Below are 17,707 nucleotides of genomic sequence, written 5' to 3' on the forward strand. Positions count from 1 at the left end.
GATCCATTGTTGATCTGCACACAGCTGTTGTCACTAATGGCGCACTTGGTTACGTCACTGTCGTGAGACATTCTCGCAAAAAATCACGGTTTTAGTAACGCAGTAATGCAGCGTTCCTACGGGAAAGTAACGGTAATCTAATTACCGTTTTTGCAATAGTAATCCCTTACTTTACTCGTTACTCGAAAAAAGTAATCAGATTACCGTAACGCGTTACTGCCCATCTCTGGTCATGAACCAAATCCAGCTCAGTGTCTGTGGCTGTGTCCCAATTAAGAGACTGCACGCTTGAAGTACGCATTTTAAGTGCGGTTACGTCACCGCCACGCGATGACGGCTGTCCCAATTCGAAGTGTACTTCAAATGCACACTCCAAATGCGCTGTCGATTTCCCCAAATATCAAGCGTGGTCCGGTGCACGCTTTGTCACTACCCGACCTGTACCGGAAACCTGATCGGTACCCCGCATGCGCAAATCTTACGTCACTTCCTCTCTTTGCCAACATTGCGACATTCAATATATTTGAATGATACGGTTAGCGCCCAGTTAGCTCCTAGCATTTCTCAACAGCTCTGCCTCCTTTTCGACTGCCCGGGACATTTAAACAATCGTTTTTGTCTACATTGTACTGAAATGCTTCAATATTGCAAACATTTTAAGATATACTTGTTATTCTTAACATCTTAACAGATACTCTGACCTGTAACTATCGTAAAACGCTACGACCGGAAGTAGAAACCTTTCGCACATGCGGGGTACCGATCGGGTTTCCGGTACGGATCGGGTAGTGACACGCTTCGTGGTTCCATATATCCCACAATTCATTGCGCCGCGGTGGGTGTGGATAATTTTGCCGCAAAATACGGCAGACGGGAGCGGCTGAAGAGGTTGTTTTTTTTTTTCCAAACTTAATTGAAACCATAAAGCGAAGAGTCAGTCATTCCAGTTCAGTTTGTACAGTAGACATACAAGGCAAATAAGAGTAACAATATACAGTACAATGAAATAAGAAGGATAAATAAATAAAGGATAAAAAAGAAGAAAGGGGGGAATGTGACAGACTTCATAACAACTTTGTATTTGAAAGTTGTGACAGCTCATTCGTTAAACATTTCTGAACGAATTTCAATCAGTGATAAACCTTTCTTTATTGGAAGTTAATTTAAGAGAGTTAAAGTAATATTCAATTTCAATCAAAAACAAATTAAATGATGGGGTTGAGTTTTGAAATTTACATTTATGTATGTGGAATTTCCCTAATAAGATGTGTGTGTATATATATATATATATATATATATATATATATATATATCATAATAATCTGACAATAGTATAATATTGGCCATATTATATTTACATTGCCACAGTGAGTTGACTTTAGTCTCATGAACAACATTAACTAATTGTTATTTACTAACTAATCTTAAATGACTGTTCAGCACAGAAATGAAGCCCAACAATCATGTTTTACAGTCCTGTGGTCTCAGCCTCAGATACTCAACTAATCAAAGTGATGTCATGACAAAAATGAATGACCAACAGAACATTTTTCTCCTTCATTTCTGTCAAACAAAGCTGTATGTAACGTGTCTCGCGGTTAGTATAACAGCGCGACGATGCGTATACCGTCCCATTTCACAAGCCTCTCACTTCTCGTACTTATAGTACGCACCGTACGTAGTACGCGTAGTGCGCGAACTTCAAGCGTGCAGTCTCTTAATTGGGACACGGCCTGTGTGTGTGTGTCTGTGGATTTCCACTTCCTGTGTTTAGGTGTGCTGCATTCCAAAGCCCGTCTTTTTGCTCACTTTATTATGATTAAATCAGCAGCCAACAGACCTCTAAGCACAGGTAACACCAACGTAAATAAAATAAAAGAGAATAAATTAAAACAAGACAAAGTAATTTAACCATGTTAAATTGTTAACTGAACTCACTGAACTGCATCTTTGTGCTTTTGTGACATTTTTATCAAATTAGCTGATACACAATAAAAATACTCTTTGCTTTGTGGTACAGCCTATGCTGAAAGTCTTGGTTGGTGAAATTGTGTGTTTTGTTTGGCTGTTACTTAGTACTATTTAGCTAGCATGTGTTTGTGCAGCACACCTAGCTTGCTAACCAGGCTTGCTAGCACTGGCTAATGCCTTTACCTTCTTGACCAAATATTGTATCTGGCTTCAAAAACTAACATATTTGTAGCCAAAACAGTAACTTTGAGGCATCAAATTGCCTAAAACCAGTGGATGAAGTCATTTAGGTCCATCTGTCATACTGGCTATATATATGTGGGTTGCTCTGGCTAGAAGCTTAGGTACATTTACAATAAAAGAGGTAAATGCACACAATTTGTGGTTAGTTTCTTGTTCTTGCTTTTATTATAGACGTCATAGTTTTATTATATTGTTGTGTGTAGTTTTGTGATTTTTTTTTTTAAAGTGATAGGATAGCAAAATGATGGCTGGGGCTTCAGTTCAATTCATAGAAGTATAACGTCCTTCCAGCAGAGCATCCCTTCTATCTTCTATCTTCTTATAATATCTCATGTTATCTCTATCTTCCACCCTTCAGATCTCTAATGCTTTTATTTTCTGTTTTTCTCTCCCTTTAAAATGCACTCATGCAACTTAATTTTGTTTGTTGCAGCAAAAAAAACAAAAAAAACAAAATTGCTTTTGACATCAGAATTGAAAGATGGCACCAACAAGGTAGTGACAATGCTATTTGGGTAGACTGCTCTTTAGAACAGAGTAGAATAGCCCTTTGTCATTGTACATGTACAATGAAATTGTGGATTTTTATTTTTTAAGAGTAGAATTTATTAACACACAGATGTGGGGGGATGGGGATAACAAGCCTAACCTTCCTCCTGCATCCTGACAGAGGAAATTGTAATAGCCTCTTTTGAAACTGGCTAACCTTTCCTTTAAGAGATACTGTATGTGCCAATGCACCAATCCAAAAATAAAATCCCCACTTTCATCATGCTGTCTGGAGAATTTCTGAAAGCCAAAAAATGAATAAACACAAGAAGTGAGAGTTACTACGTGTGTCTGAGTGTGTCCCTTAAAGACGCTGCTTTTTTGTATATTTTTTATTAAAGATTGAAATAGATATAGATCATTAACCATTCATCATTCATGAAGCTCGTTATTTATCCTCCCCACCTCCCGTTTCAGATGTCTTCTCAATTAAACAAGAACAGCGCTTGCATCAAAACAGGTAAGAACAAGTGGATATTAATAATATGGGGCTCCTGACAGATGTTATCTTATTTTATTTATATTTTAATACAGTACAGTACTTTCCCCCTCCATCAAAAGAAACCCAACAGCCACATTAAGGACAGATCTGTGTGATTTTCTAACAGATGAAAGTGAATGTGTAATTAGCATGCTAGATTTGCGGACAGTCTCTCTTTTTATTTCAACATGAAATGATGCAAGCTTTTTCCTGAGCCAAGGTCAGAGGCCCAAGCCCATGTAATACATATTTAATGGAGAAAGACAGAATGTGAAGATGTGTGGCCGGATACGTGGGTTAATCTTAAATATCATTCACAGCTGCTGTTGCTCATTTTGGGTTGTGAAACAAATTATGTTTAATAAATTATTGCATAGCATTCTTACACTGCATTATTTATTTTCTGTGTCAATAACATGACTTTTTTTCAGTTTGCTTTAGTCGAAATCCAAAGATGGATTGTTCATTTCCTCCACTTCCAACATAATTCAGTAGCCAGACCACAACTAGAACACACTCTACTTAACATAAAAGTAAATGGGCTATCTTTGCCTCATGCGCTGACGTGTTTTGGTGGCTCCTTCTCTTTTTCTATATTGCTTATGCCATTCCACCACGCGCAATAAACCAACCGCCATACAGCTCTTTGGAAATGGCATCACAAGAACAAGCTTTCTACAGACTTCAAAGGTATAAACTGAGAATAATTTAGCTTTACGAGTAGATCTAAGGATCCACGAAGGCTGAGACAAGACAGCATTGTTGGATGGTGAGCACCCCAAAATAGTGTGGCCAGAAATGGAGCTGGTTAAGTATCTTGCTGCCAATGATATCAGATTAAGCAAAGCTTTCAGGGACCGGTACTAGCTGCATGAATGACCTCATCAGCTGCGGCTTGGGTGGTTTGGCAACGATGGAGCGTGTATAAGGTATGGCAGGAGATGACAGAAAATACAGCAGAGACACTTTCTGTGAAAAGGGACGGAGTGTGGATGCACTTATTTGGTCAAATTAAGGCAAAAGTAATGCATTTGAAGACATTAAGCACATGAAATACATTAAATAGAATAGTTTCAGTAGAGTAGTGGTCAGACTTGTATAGTCCTTAAATAACAAAGCAATCTATTAGCTGTCCAGCTGTTGGCTAAAACATGCAAGCAACCTTTGACACAACTTCCAAATCGATTTCTGTATTTATTTACAGAAATATAGAAAGTGTGAGAATAGCAAACCTTATTTTTGTGTGCTGTCTGGACTATTTTTGAAGGTTAAAAAACAATGAGTAAAAACAAGAAGGACATTTTCACTCAAATATATCAGGAAATGAAACTAAGACGGGACTTTATTATTGTCCCCTGGACAAAGTCTGATACTGTGAATGCATGATGTATTCCTGAATAGATTAGGATGTGGTCAGTAAACTAACCTAAAATTAAAGTTTCATCTTCAAAATGGAAACTATGCAGTTTCATTAGTGATTTAAAGGCAAAACTCCCCAAAACTATAAAAAAAGAAAAGAAGCTGCACCTATTATGCGGTGCTGACAGCAGTGGTGATTTTTAACTTTGCAAAACTGCAGCAACATTTAGAGAAGGTCCAAAGTACGGCAGTAAAAATCAACAAATTTATGTATGTCTGCAAGTGCAACTCTCCTGCATATATACATGCTACTGCAAAGAAAACTTAACATAAAGTGTCCCGTCGACATCTCTGATTTGTCAGCAAGATTTGACAACAATTAACTGCACTTGCAAAGTCAACAATGTCTTAGGCAATTAGCCCATCACCCTCCTCCCCCTGAGGACTGAGGCATGAATTCTGCATGTCACCCTCTTCACATAATGAAGAGACAGCGGGTGTCATGTCTGGACTTGGCAATCTGCTACTGGCATGAGAGTTAGAGTATTAAATGGACTAACTGCCGGCTTTACCGCAGAGGAACACCGGTGTCTGAGCCCAGTGATTACCATGGCCCCAAACAAAAATGACATTTGTCTGACAATAAAATTGGATACTAACCTGTCTGAAAGCTGTCTCCATTTGCCTAGAACAAATGTTGGCGTTGGAAAACAGTTTGACACACTTTTCCCCTTGAATGCATAGAGAAGGCGAAGCCATCCTTTGGCTCACGGTAATGGCCCTTCATTGTTGGCCACAGAGGATGTGGCGCTATTCATACCGGTGGATGATTGAAAAGAAAATTGAATCTCTTTTGATGTGATAAATGTGTCTATTACTGCATTTGCACACAAAATGTCGGTGGAAATTATAGTGGGGAGGCAGGGCTCAGAGGGGAAAATACATAGTGATGGCATATTGGCTAGCTTTGATTGGAGCTGAAATATAAATATACTGTACCGGTAGTGAAATGAGTCCAAGCTCCCTGATTTTTCCACAGGATCTTCACAAATGAAAGGCCTTGAGAGCCCCAATTGTAAGACTATATAAAAAGGTTAAATATCTGCACAACGCTCTCTCTCTCTTTCTCTCCAAAGAGCTGTTTGATAAAGGAAACCAACAACTGTTTGCGTTGTAATAAAAGAGAATTTTCTCTGACCTGAAGAAGCCCAGGGAAGAAAGGAGACGATACATTTAGTGTTGCGTGAAGTCTTGTGCTGCGCTTGACAATTCATTTGAAAATATTAAGATGGCTGGCGAAGTGCTCTGATGCACACATGTACTGATATGTGCTCTTGGTGGAAGAAACAAACAAACACACCTTTTTTTCTAATATTGGTGACATCTGAAATGCAGATATAGTAATATAATGATTAGCCTTGTCTCATGCTTTCTTGCTTTGTGGTAGATCTTGGTTCTGTCTTCATTGAGATATTTGAATGCTAATTAATAAAATCAAATCAAATCAAATGATATTTACATGTTTCATTTGTTTTATTCATCTACATTTTATTTTCAGTAGACAGTGTGTAGTATTACTAAATACAGTGCAATCTCATGCACATGTTGTGGTATGTTTGGGAAAATTGTAACAAAGGAAAACAGAAAAAACAGAGTAAACATTATTTCAACAAGAAAAAAAATCCCTGTACTTTGCAAGATATTATTAATGCTAACTGCCAGCGTTACTGCAGAGGGACAACCAAAACTTGTGTTCCGGCTGTAGTACAAAAATATTACATATACAAGATATTTGCATGCTTTTTTAACTTTATAATATTTTACCACATTCAACAAAAACACAATTTATACATTTATAAAGCATTTGTTGCCTATTTGCAATCCAGTATGTTAAAAGTGTTTACTCTTTACACTATTATGATTTTCCCTATTAAGTTCATCTTAAAATCAACTTCTCTTGAACACTTAAATAAGATTTTTTTTTCCCCTATCACAATAAGTCATTTTGATCAATGTTAATAAATGTTTTGGTATATATAAAAATCAAAACATATTCTCCACACTGTAAAAGCATGCCAGTGATTACCATGTGTAGGACACACATAAAGCATGGGTCCAGGTTTGTGTAAAATTTTTACAAATGTGTACCAAGTTTTCTCGGTTATGCATTTTTTCTGCTAATTCTTTATATTACTTTGATGCAACATAACAATCACTTCCTTCTCCTGTAATTACAGGTCTTAACGTTAATAAGATGTTTGGTATTCATCACATTTGTCATCTTCAGGCATTTCTGAGATTCAGTTAACATACCATACACTTCAGTTTATCAGTTTTTTTTATTCAAATTTGTGAAGATCATGCAAAACCTTTAAAAATGCTACTGATCGAAACATTGTAAAAAATAAATAAAAAAACAATAACATGGAGAAGTTTCAAGAACAAATCCCTCTCATTGTACAGATCCTTTCAGTTGGGATATACTAGAGACACATAAATACCAGTCAACAAAGTTCTTAAGGAAGATGAAACATCTAAGATAGGAACTTGAAAAGAAGCTGAGGCCAGCATACCATTGTTATTCAGTTATATTCCATTTTTTAAAATCCAAAATGAAGATAATAGTGATTGTGTCTGAGAAGATGCCCCCACAATAACGGCATGGATTGAGCTAATATTCGCAGCATTCATGCTTTCCTCAGCTGTACTTTGTATGTAAAGTTAATTAGCAAATGTAGCCATGTTAGCCTAGCCAAGATGGGAAATATAGCAAGCATACACCTTCTTAGCATTAGCAATTTAGCATATCATTCTTATCATTTAACTTAAAGCACTCATTATTTTTCATATATAACTACATAATATTCTGAAATTAGCAGTTATGAATAATCTGATCAGCAAGAAAAGCTGTCCCTTTCATTTGCATGATCAGCTCTTTGTAATCCTTGTTTTTGTATTGTTGTTAATTCTAAATGCTGCTAACAGGGAGTTTTTTGTGTACCTTTTTTGTTTGTTTTCACAAAATGAATCTAATGTAAATAAAAGTCAAAAGGCTGACAAATTATTGGTTATGTTTTTTTTTCACAGTTTTAGTGACAGTCGGTTTTACTGTTCACCTTCTGCTTATTTCCAGATTTTAAAAAGTAGTCTGTGGTTCTATTGCTTTAATCACTTAAGTGAAACTGTTTATGATGCCAAGATGTCAAAAGATTTCAACTCCCCGATTCTTTTTTGAATCTTTCATAAATAATTAGTTTTCAAAGCTTAATGGCGAGGAACAGCAAGATAATGAAGCTAGACACATAGTCAAAGAAACTTTTCTACAAAATGTCATAATTGTATCTGTATGGGTTATTACTCACGTCACCTTTTTTGTGACGTAAAAAAAAAAAGCATATTTGTACTGCGTTTGAGAGGTACAGCCAGTAAAAGAAACACCGGCTCTACTACTCCGTTCTACAGCCTGAGCCTTACATTTTTAATCAAGTCACTCATCTCTCTTTCAATACATAACATCTTTGATGATGAGATGCGCTTTGATGGCAAGCGAATTTCATTTGTGTCTAAAAGCTCCAAAGTATTCGGTTCAAGATGATCGCCACATTTGTGACTTCTAGGCGATTACTGTAATGATGCTAAATGGTAAACATTGGCCCAACATCTAAATAATTTAACAGACTGAAAACACGCTGCTCCAATGTTTATTAAATTCATTTTGTGTTTACAGAGTGATCATACTGAAATGTTCCATGGCATTGAGCTAGCATGAGAGGTCACGTTTGAATGGACTAATTGTATGAAATTTAACATAGCTTGTCTAGATTACATGATTACCTCAGTCAGACAATAGAGCCAACCCTTTTAAAGTCTTTGCTGGTGCACATGAACTAAAAGTACTACATCTGCAAAGTATTTAGACAATCAAATGCAATATTATTTGCCTATTCTTGGGCATTTGGCTATTTCTTAGCTTGTATGGAGCTCAATAAAATAATTGTGCATAAGGCCAGGGGACATTTTGCAACCATGTTTACTGTGTGTTCAATTTTAATGTTAAAACAGGTTGGTTATCAAAAGTTGTGCTTAAACTGGCTGCAAGCAGAGCTAAATTTGGCATATGCTGGGCTTAATTTGGACAGAAACGTCACAAATAAAAAATGTTTTAAAAGTTTTCTTACAGTAAATCTTATTCAAGCATTATTTGATCAATCTGAATTTGATATTTAAAAACGTGCCTTTGGTTTATTGACGTGTGTTTAACAAATGCATACTGCAGAGCAGGAGCTACCTGTGGTTAATATGTAAACTACAGCAGAAGGGATGAAGATGCCCACGGGAACATTGGACCCTGATAAAGTGCTGAATAACTGGACACGTAAGTAGACAGCTTCAGTGACTGGCAAATACCAGTGACTGCTCTTGACTCAATAGTTTTACATCATAATCATCAAGAAATTTGCGTGGACATCAATTTCTTTTTCTTTTTACTTTCTTTTGCTTTTTCATCCTTTTTTTCTTTTTCTTTTTGATGGTTTAGATTTAACTTTGACTCTGCTAACACTCTCTAACACTGTCTAAAACTGGCCCAAGTCTAGACACAAACTCATATTTACTACTTTAATCTTTATCGGTTTTCAAAGTATAAACAGTTTGCATTCGTGAAAATGGACAGTGGACTTGTTGGTGCTGGAAAACAGCTTCTCCATGTGGACATCTATATTGATGAACACCAACCTTCTAGAGGAATCCTGGCTCTTTTGAGCAGACTTCGTCCCAACTGGAAGGCACAAGACATTCAAATGAAGGCAAGTGAATGCTTGTATCTCTAAATGTATGGATTACCAAAGACTGACTATTATTTGTAAGAAAGCATGAAATTTACACATTTTCATTTGTATTTCTAATCTTACTCTCATGAACTTTCAAATGTAACATGCTGACTGTGGCTTGCAGCATCTGAGATGTAGCTTTTGTTTTTTGTAAAGTTTCAGGGCGTTGCATGGTCTGACCTTGGGATGAATTGACTGGGAAATCCACTCTTGGGAAGATTGTGGCATTGCATTAACATACAGTGGAACCCCGACTTACGAAATTAATTCGTTCCCGAGGGTCTTTCGTAAGTCGAAAATTTTCGTAAGTCGAAACACCCATCGCACGTTTTGACTGAGGCGATGCTGAACGATAGGCTATAGGCTAATTGCTAACTAGAACAACAATACGTCGTTCAAGCGGAACAGCGAAGCCCAAGTACGGAAGCCAAGGGGTTGTTACATCATTCGGAAGGCATTGTGGGCATTGTAGGCTCAGCCAATCAGAGCCAGTGGATTCCATTACTCTGGCATTTTGCCGTAACACGGGCAAAAATATTGCCGTTCAGTGCCTTCGTAACTTGAATTTTTCGTGAAATGGGGTATTCGTAAGTCGGGGTTCCACTGTACTTCTAAATACACCAGACCAGCAAAATGAAAACATATCTGCTTTTATAGTAGTTTAATAGCCCTGGGAAAGCTTTTGAATTTCACATGACTGTTTAACCTGTATTCACGTGTTAAAGTGAAAGCATAAACTATGATTTATATCTAAATTTATTGCCTGTATATGGCAAAACTTGACACATCTTATAAGAATAGGGAGCAAGTGGAAGAGAACCTGGAGCAGTGCTGGTATGAAAGTGAGTAGACGCAAGACAGAATACATGTGTGTGAATAAGATGGAGTCAAGTGGGAAGGTGAAGCTGCAAGGAGCACGGATATTGAAGGTAGATGAGTTTAAATATTTGGGGTCAATCCCCCCCAAAGCAACAGACAGTGAGGTAGAGAAGAGAGTAAAGGCAAGAGGGGGTGGGTGGAGACAAGTGTCAGGGTTTTTTTGTGAGAGAAGGATAGCAGCAAGAGTGAAAAGGTAGATTTACAAGACAGTAGTGAGGCCTTCTCTGATGTATGACAGAAAGACAGGAGGCAGAGGTGGAGGTGGTAGAATTGAAGATCCAAAGATTTTCATCCCATTTGGGAGTGACCTGATCGGACAGGATTAGAAAATACACAGCCCAAAGACATACATGTTGGGTTAATTGGAGATTCTAAATTGGCCACCGGTGTTAATATCAGTGTCTGTCTCTTTGTCTTAACTGTTTGATGAAATGGCATGTACCCTGTCCTTCACCCTACAACAGCTGAGATCGACTTCTGAAACCCCATGGCCCAAAACTGAACAGGTTAAGAAAATGGATGGATGAATGAAAAAAAAATAAAGACTGCTGTATAAATGCAGTATCAAAATTAAATTCACACATAGTGATAAAGTTTTGTCGTGTTTTGGTTGGGCTCCATATTCCACTGTACTGTAAACTGTAGAAAGACACATTTCACACATCAAAATGGAAAAAAAAAACCCCAAGGTAACTAGACAACAAAAGTAGACTGTTAGGAAATTTCTTTTTGTAGGGCTGTCAGAGGGTCTATTCACAACAGGATAATCCCATTCTGGTCCCATGTGCAAACACAAGGTCCAATATTTCAGAGAAATAGGGTTTATGTTTGTTAGGTGACCCAACATTGGATGGATGACCTCTCAATCCTCACCAGGTCCAGTAATGTACACAAGAGTAGATGTTTCTCTTCAGCTCTCGCACTGCAGCGGCTCCTTTAATGGTGTATTGTGTTCAGCAAGGAATGGATAGACAACTTCTGCTGTTACATTGAGCTTTAACCCAGTTTACATAGCATTCCTTTCAAATGACTGTCATTGTTTTGGGTTTCACTGATGATTCCGTGATTCTGTGATTTCATCATTTCTATTTTATAACAAACTAACAGAACAAGATAAAGGCTGATAAATACACATTGAATGATTTACATAAGATTTTTTGTAGACAGTGTGATTAAAATCTGTTTCAAAGATGGAACAAGAGAACATTTGTAGAATTTTAAAGGCATCCCTTTAAAATTCTACAAATGTTCCAACAAACAAACATGTTAAAGCAAATGCAAATTTCATGTCAAAAAGAAGTGCAGATCAAAGCATGCATATTTATCTTGTGTGTTTTTAATACATTTTGGGGGATTTCAAATGACAATTAATAAATTGTGAAAATTCAGCACAAAAAGAAACTGTAAGATACAGAGGCAGAAAGAATTTAATGAAACCAGCCCTGCATCCATATAAATACTGGGTCAGATGTCAAGGTGGGTATGTTTGTTCATTTTCCATTTAGATGAAAAAATGTGTGTGCAGGTCCCATCTGATGCTCAGAAAGTGCCTTGGGGACTTTAGCAGAAATTGAGAGACTGAGAAACCACAGAATGACAACAAATGTCAGAAAAAGTCGTTGCAGACAGTGGTCTCTGCGGTGTTGTTGTGTACACATACTGAGGAATAGAATCTATTCCAGAAGTGGGATTTTCAATGTCACCATACTTTCTACAGCTGTGTCTGTAACTATGTATTCATCTACCTGTTGTTGCATTGACTCTACACAACAAAGATGTATGCATACCAGTTTAATTTCAAACTGATTTCATATTTGTTTTTCCCATAAAGTACATTAAAAGGAGTGCCAAATCTTTCCATATCAAATGTTTGTTTGTTTTTTTACATTGGATAAAATGGTAACCAGTATTCCACATTAATATGGGTGTATTTTTCAGGATGTATAAAGGCGATCAACCAAATCTTGAACTTTAATATATGCTATAAACAGAAACTGGAAAATACACAACACACAATAATGCAAAAACATAAAAACAGACAGGCAGCATATGAAGAACAGACACAAGGCTCATATCTAAATTAAAACCATAGCTGATGCTACAACAAAGACTGAGGGGAAGAAATGATTAGTTATACACATTAGGATTAGGAAATGGGGAACAGGATTGGTAACAAGACACAGGTGCGATCAATCACACACAAGTGAAGCTTGTCAATAAAATCAGGGGGGAAACAGGAAGCAAAACTAACCTAGGACACAAAAGAAATCAAACCTTCAAAGTAAAGACAGAAAGTAAAGTACAGCAAAATCACAAATCAGAACACAACACAGAAACTTTGTACTGGGAAAATCCAAACACACTTTAGAATCACCATTTCACCTAACCCCACTAACTTCAAGTCTTTGGACTGTGGGAGGAAGCTTGAATGAACCCAGACAAACTCGGGGAGGATTTCCAAACTCCAGATCTCAAGGTACTGAGTTCAAATCCACCATCTGGCCAGATGAACTCAGGACCTTATTGCTGTGAGGCAATAGGGATAACCACCATACCACAGTGCTGGCCATTTCTGGTATCATGTAGAATAGAAATCAAAGTCTCATTAAGACTCAGTATATAATAATAATAATAATAATAATAATAATAATAATTCAAAACTCAACCTATCAGATAACAATCAAAACTCTTGGGAAAACAACTCAAACATTTAAAAAAAACTCACACGAATTAAAAAAAAAAAACCAGGACCATGACAATATCTGTAATACAGTAAATATATACATTTCTCAAATTTCTGTTAAATTACACGTGCTTCAAACAACATACAGTACATGTGCCATGTTCACTGTATAGACAAAATAGCAAAGACCAACCAATAAACCTGTAGTTGATCAGCAAGATTTTATGAATCTTTATGATATTTTCTAAGATACTCTTCTACTCAAAGATAAGAGCAAGCTGAAACAAAAAACTAAACAGAAACTGAAAACTTTGACACAGCGTCCTTTTACAGTAGATGCTCATGATACAGATTAATTCAGAACCCAGCATGAATTATATTTCAAATAAGCATCTGAAAAATGACCCATAAAAGACTTCTGCAAAATTATTCTTTGACTTATATGTCTCATCTAGCTGCTACCTGTTGGTTGTCTAAACTTGTATTCTATGATAAAATTATTTTAACAAAAAGCTGTTACTTAAGTAACCTATTTGAAAATGCAAGTATTCATGTGGCAACACGCTAACGTCGCAGGGGATGTCCACATGCATTCTAAATTTTGTATTACACAGGTATTTTCTCTAGTTTCTTTTTGAGTGTACTGATGTGAATTTGCTCTGTTTCTGTGGTTTTATTTTTCCTTTTTCTCCAATAATGTGCATTTAATGGAAGGTTAGTGACATTTTTAAATGAGCTATAACAGTGGTAAATTAGTGGCCTGTAAATCGATATGGTACTGAAAATGTAATCCAGAATCCTGAAACCAAACTGGGGTCTGCGAGTTGCCTGCTATTTACCTGCCTGCTGTAATTAATGTAGAATAGCATGATTTTCCAAGATTGTTATAAATGTTTTAAGGAAAGTAACCAATTAAAGTTATAGTTACAGAATAATTATATGACTGCCTGCTTTATTGACAGATGGTAGTGAAATGTTATTATCTTTTTTTTACAGTAGGATTTTTTGTGTGGGTAGAATTATGATAACCAGCATCCTGGGTTTTATGGGCTCTTTTGACAATACAGAATGCTAAAATATGGTATAGCAAAATGTTTCATTTGCTGTATACTATCTGTCCAAAACTGCATTTTTCATGCTCATGGCCCTTTGGATTTCCTTTCATTCCAGACATTCACAGAAGGCATCACCAACCAGCTTATTGGCTGCTACGTGGGCTCTCTCCTGGAGCCTGGTTGTGTCTTGGTGCGACTATATGGCAAAATGACAGAGCTCTACGTGAACAGGGACCATGAGGTGGAGATGTTTCAGATCCTCCACGCACACAGATGTGGTCCTGAAATTTACTGCAGCTTCCAGAATGGCATCTGCTACGAGTTTGTAAGAGGAACTGTGCTGGATGATAAACTGCTTCAGCAGCCGTCTATCTACAGGTCTCTGCAATAACAGCGTTCACATTTCACACATACACACACACACACACACACACACACACACACACACACACGCACACACACACACACGCACACACACACACACACACACACACGCACACACATAGATAGATAGATAAACATCATCTAATTAAATTTATATAATTGTGAGAATTTCTTTGCTATTTTAATGTATGTGAATACATTAAAATAGCAAAAATTAGCAAAATTATTTCACAGCTTTACAATCTGTATATTCAAGTTGACAATAAACTTGCCCTAATTTAAGAAACATGAAAGAAAATAATGACAATTCTGATTATTGTCTGGTATGCAAAGTTCATATCCTGAGTATAACTACTGTGTAAGTTTGTAATTATTTAATATCAAAGCATAAGGTGAGATGCTATGGGCAGGAGATTTATTTGTTTATTTATTAGTTTATATGAATAGAAGATTTTTGGCTTTTTCTGTCTCAACATGTTCTTTTCAAATCTTTTTCTCAAAATTGCACAAAAAGGTTTTCAAAATTATCCACTGTAAATAATCAATATTGATATTTGTTATCCCTTTAAAGCTAAGTGTATCAAATATGATACTTTGCATACTAGATTTTGAGACAATAAATATTAAAAAAAATGGCAGATGTGGCATATATGACAGAAATCCAAACTAAAATCTGCAAATAATATATATTTTTTAATTATTATATTGTTAGAAGGTTCAATAAACACGCCAAAAAATAAAAAATAAAATTTAAAAAACCGCAGTCTGAACTTCAGCAGCACTTACATCCACAAAACTTCACTGTTAATAATCTGGAGCCTGATTTGTATAACATTTAGCACAAGTGGAGTCTATCATCAGTGAATGCTACGTCCAGATGAACAGAATCAACTTTTTTTTGATTTACTTACCTGGATGATTAAACATGCATCAAGACAACATTTAGAACAAAAAACAAAAAGAAAACAAAAACACATTTCTGGGCAGGACTTGTAGAGTGATAAATAGAGATATCCAAAATCTCCTGAATTAAATGTAGTATGCACATTTTTTTTTACATTATTTTATGCAACTTTCTTTCTGAAAAAGTGAATATTTATTGATAGGACATCATTTGCACATCATATCATAAATTTCAGAAAACTTGTAACTCAATTTCTTTTTTATTTTTAATTGAAATTCATTTGAAGTCATCATTGTACATCATCATCATTTTCAGAGTTCAGGTGTGTACATGCAAACCAAACAGTTCATTTAATTTGTGCCAATGTGGGAGTTTCTTATTAGTAATTTGAGTCATGTTTCATGTTGAGCAATGATGTTTGTTCATGCCCCCATTACATTCATCATTCCCATGATAACAACCTGTCATCATTATTCACAACTCGGGACAGTAGAACTCAACATATCCAGCCAAGGTTTCACATCCAGGTCTACAATAGACATCAATCAACTTGCTCTGCCTGATACCCTGTGTGGGGGATACCCAGAAAACTTTATGTCACCATTAAGATGCCTTGAGAATGAGCGCTCAAATGGTCAAAAGGTCATAACCACAACAAGGTCCATTTTTTGAAAAGAAGAACAAGATAAGAGCACTAAATGTAGAGGGAGTTGTGTTTCTGCTCTGATAATGATTGTTTGTGCAATAACAGCGTCAGCCAGGCTCATCTGAGAAAATGTTTTCTCTCTGCAGATTGATCGCCGCAGAGATGGGGAAAATCCATTCGATCCAGCCAAAATCCGGTCGGCCAGTCAAACCTGTGCTGTGGACAAAAATGTCTCATTTCCTCAAACTAGTGCAGAGCAGTGTCAGCAGCAGTCCAGCTGGGCAGTGGTACATAGGCAGGTACAAGTCATGATAGCCACAGAGCACAATACAATATATAATGCATAATATTTACAATACATCCACTTGTGATTGACCCATTAAGCAGCTGCACTGGACAAAGACAGGAAGATTTACACTATGCAATAACATATGGGCGGTAGCTTTGCTAGAAAAAACATTAACTACACTTTTTGTTTTGCCAAAGAAATATGCTTGGAGAACTGCTTGGCTGTTGATCACCTGGTGGGGTCATTCAAAGTATTGGTGTGTTGCTAGATCAGATCTCACAGATAAGCTCAAGCAGTCCTTTGGCATCAGGTGACAGCAGGTATCATTCCCGTATGGACATTATTAATATATCCTAGTAATAATCGATTAACCGGCACATTATTATGAGACACTCTCTCACTCACTGACATGGGGAGCTACACATTAATATTACCTATCATGCAGCAGCTGCACAACACATCAAAGGTAAACACGTAAAACACGTACTGTAACAGCAGCAGTCATTTTCAGTGCCAGCAGCACCTCTGAACAGGAACAGATGCACACAACTACTCGAGGTCACCAAAATGTCATTAACAGTTATTAGTTAGGCTAAGAAATGCAGCATGGCATGATGTGTCCAGCACTAAATGGACCGTTAATATGCAATTCTATATTTCCTGTAAAAAATCAAGAGAGGTGTAAATCAGAGATGACTTTAATTAGTTGCTTATGTGACATCCACTATTACAACAATATCTTACGGTGATTAATCTACTGCTGTAATCATAATAATAAACTGTATAAAGTACAAGGGCTGAGAGCTTGACAGCTGTAACAACAGTAACTATGGGGGTGGGGCTTAGTGATTAGTCAGTCATCCTGTCAGGAAGGTTTCAGACTAATGTGTGTGTGTGTGTGTGTGTGTGTGTGTGTGTGCGTGTGTGTGTGTGCGTGTGTGTGTGTGTGTGTGTGTGTGAGAGAGAGAGAGAGAGAGAGAGAGAGAGAGATGGAGAGAGAGAGAGGCTGTCAATTATCTACTATACTGAAAATACAATGTTTAAAAAACAAAATACCTGATGACTTTGAGACAGGAGGGCACCCCGATGTTTAATTGTGCTGTCCTCTTTGATAGAAACCAGCTTCATTTTCAACTGTTTTATCTTTTAGGCAGCAGCTCTTTCACTGATGTCTTATCATTTTCTCACATTGCTCAAACCAGCCTAAAATGCTCTTGTCCATCCAAATCTTGCCTGGCTTAACGGGCAACAGGCATTTACCCCTCCTTACATGTATGGAAGCCATCACTGTGAGCTGTCATTGGTCAGAGAGATGAGGCGGGGGAGTGGCCTCATTGACACTGAGAGCTCTCATGGGTGAAGGGGTGAGAGGTAAGCGGGGTTACATGGAAAGACACTACAGAGAAACAGGCTCTTGGCTCTCCCTTATCAGTCA

At 37.0% G+C, this 17,707-nt stretch overlaps 1 protein-coding gene across 5 annotated transcripts in view; it reads left to right on the plus strand.

Annotated features, from left to right (window-relative positions):
• Nucleotides 1–8,531: 8,531 nt before the first annotated feature.
• LOC113026378 (ethanolamine kinase 1) overlaps nucleotides 8,532–17,707 on the plus strand; it is a 28,837-nt gene continuing 19,661 nt past the window's right edge. For 2 of the 5 annotated variants that reach the window (XM_026175094.1, XM_026175091.1), the window contains exons 1-3: nucleotides 8,985–9,408; nucleotides 14,165–14,427; nucleotides 16,130–16,282. In XM_026175094.1, the coding sequence (XP_026030879.1) occupies nucleotides 9,268–9,408; nucleotides 14,165–14,427; nucleotides 16,130–16,282 (557 nt within the window). In that variant the 5' untranslated portion in view covers nucleotides 8,985–9,267. The other 3 variants (XM_026175095.1, XM_026175093.1, XM_026175092.1) reach the window with 2 other exon arrangements.

Source organism: Astatotilapia calliptera, chromosome 7 (assembly GCF_900246225.1).
Source record: "Astatotilapia calliptera chromosome 7, fAstCal1.2, whole genome shotgun sequence".
NCBI classification, from domain to species: domain Eukaryota; kingdom Metazoa; phylum Chordata; class Actinopteri; order Cichliformes; family Cichlidae; genus Astatotilapia; species Astatotilapia calliptera.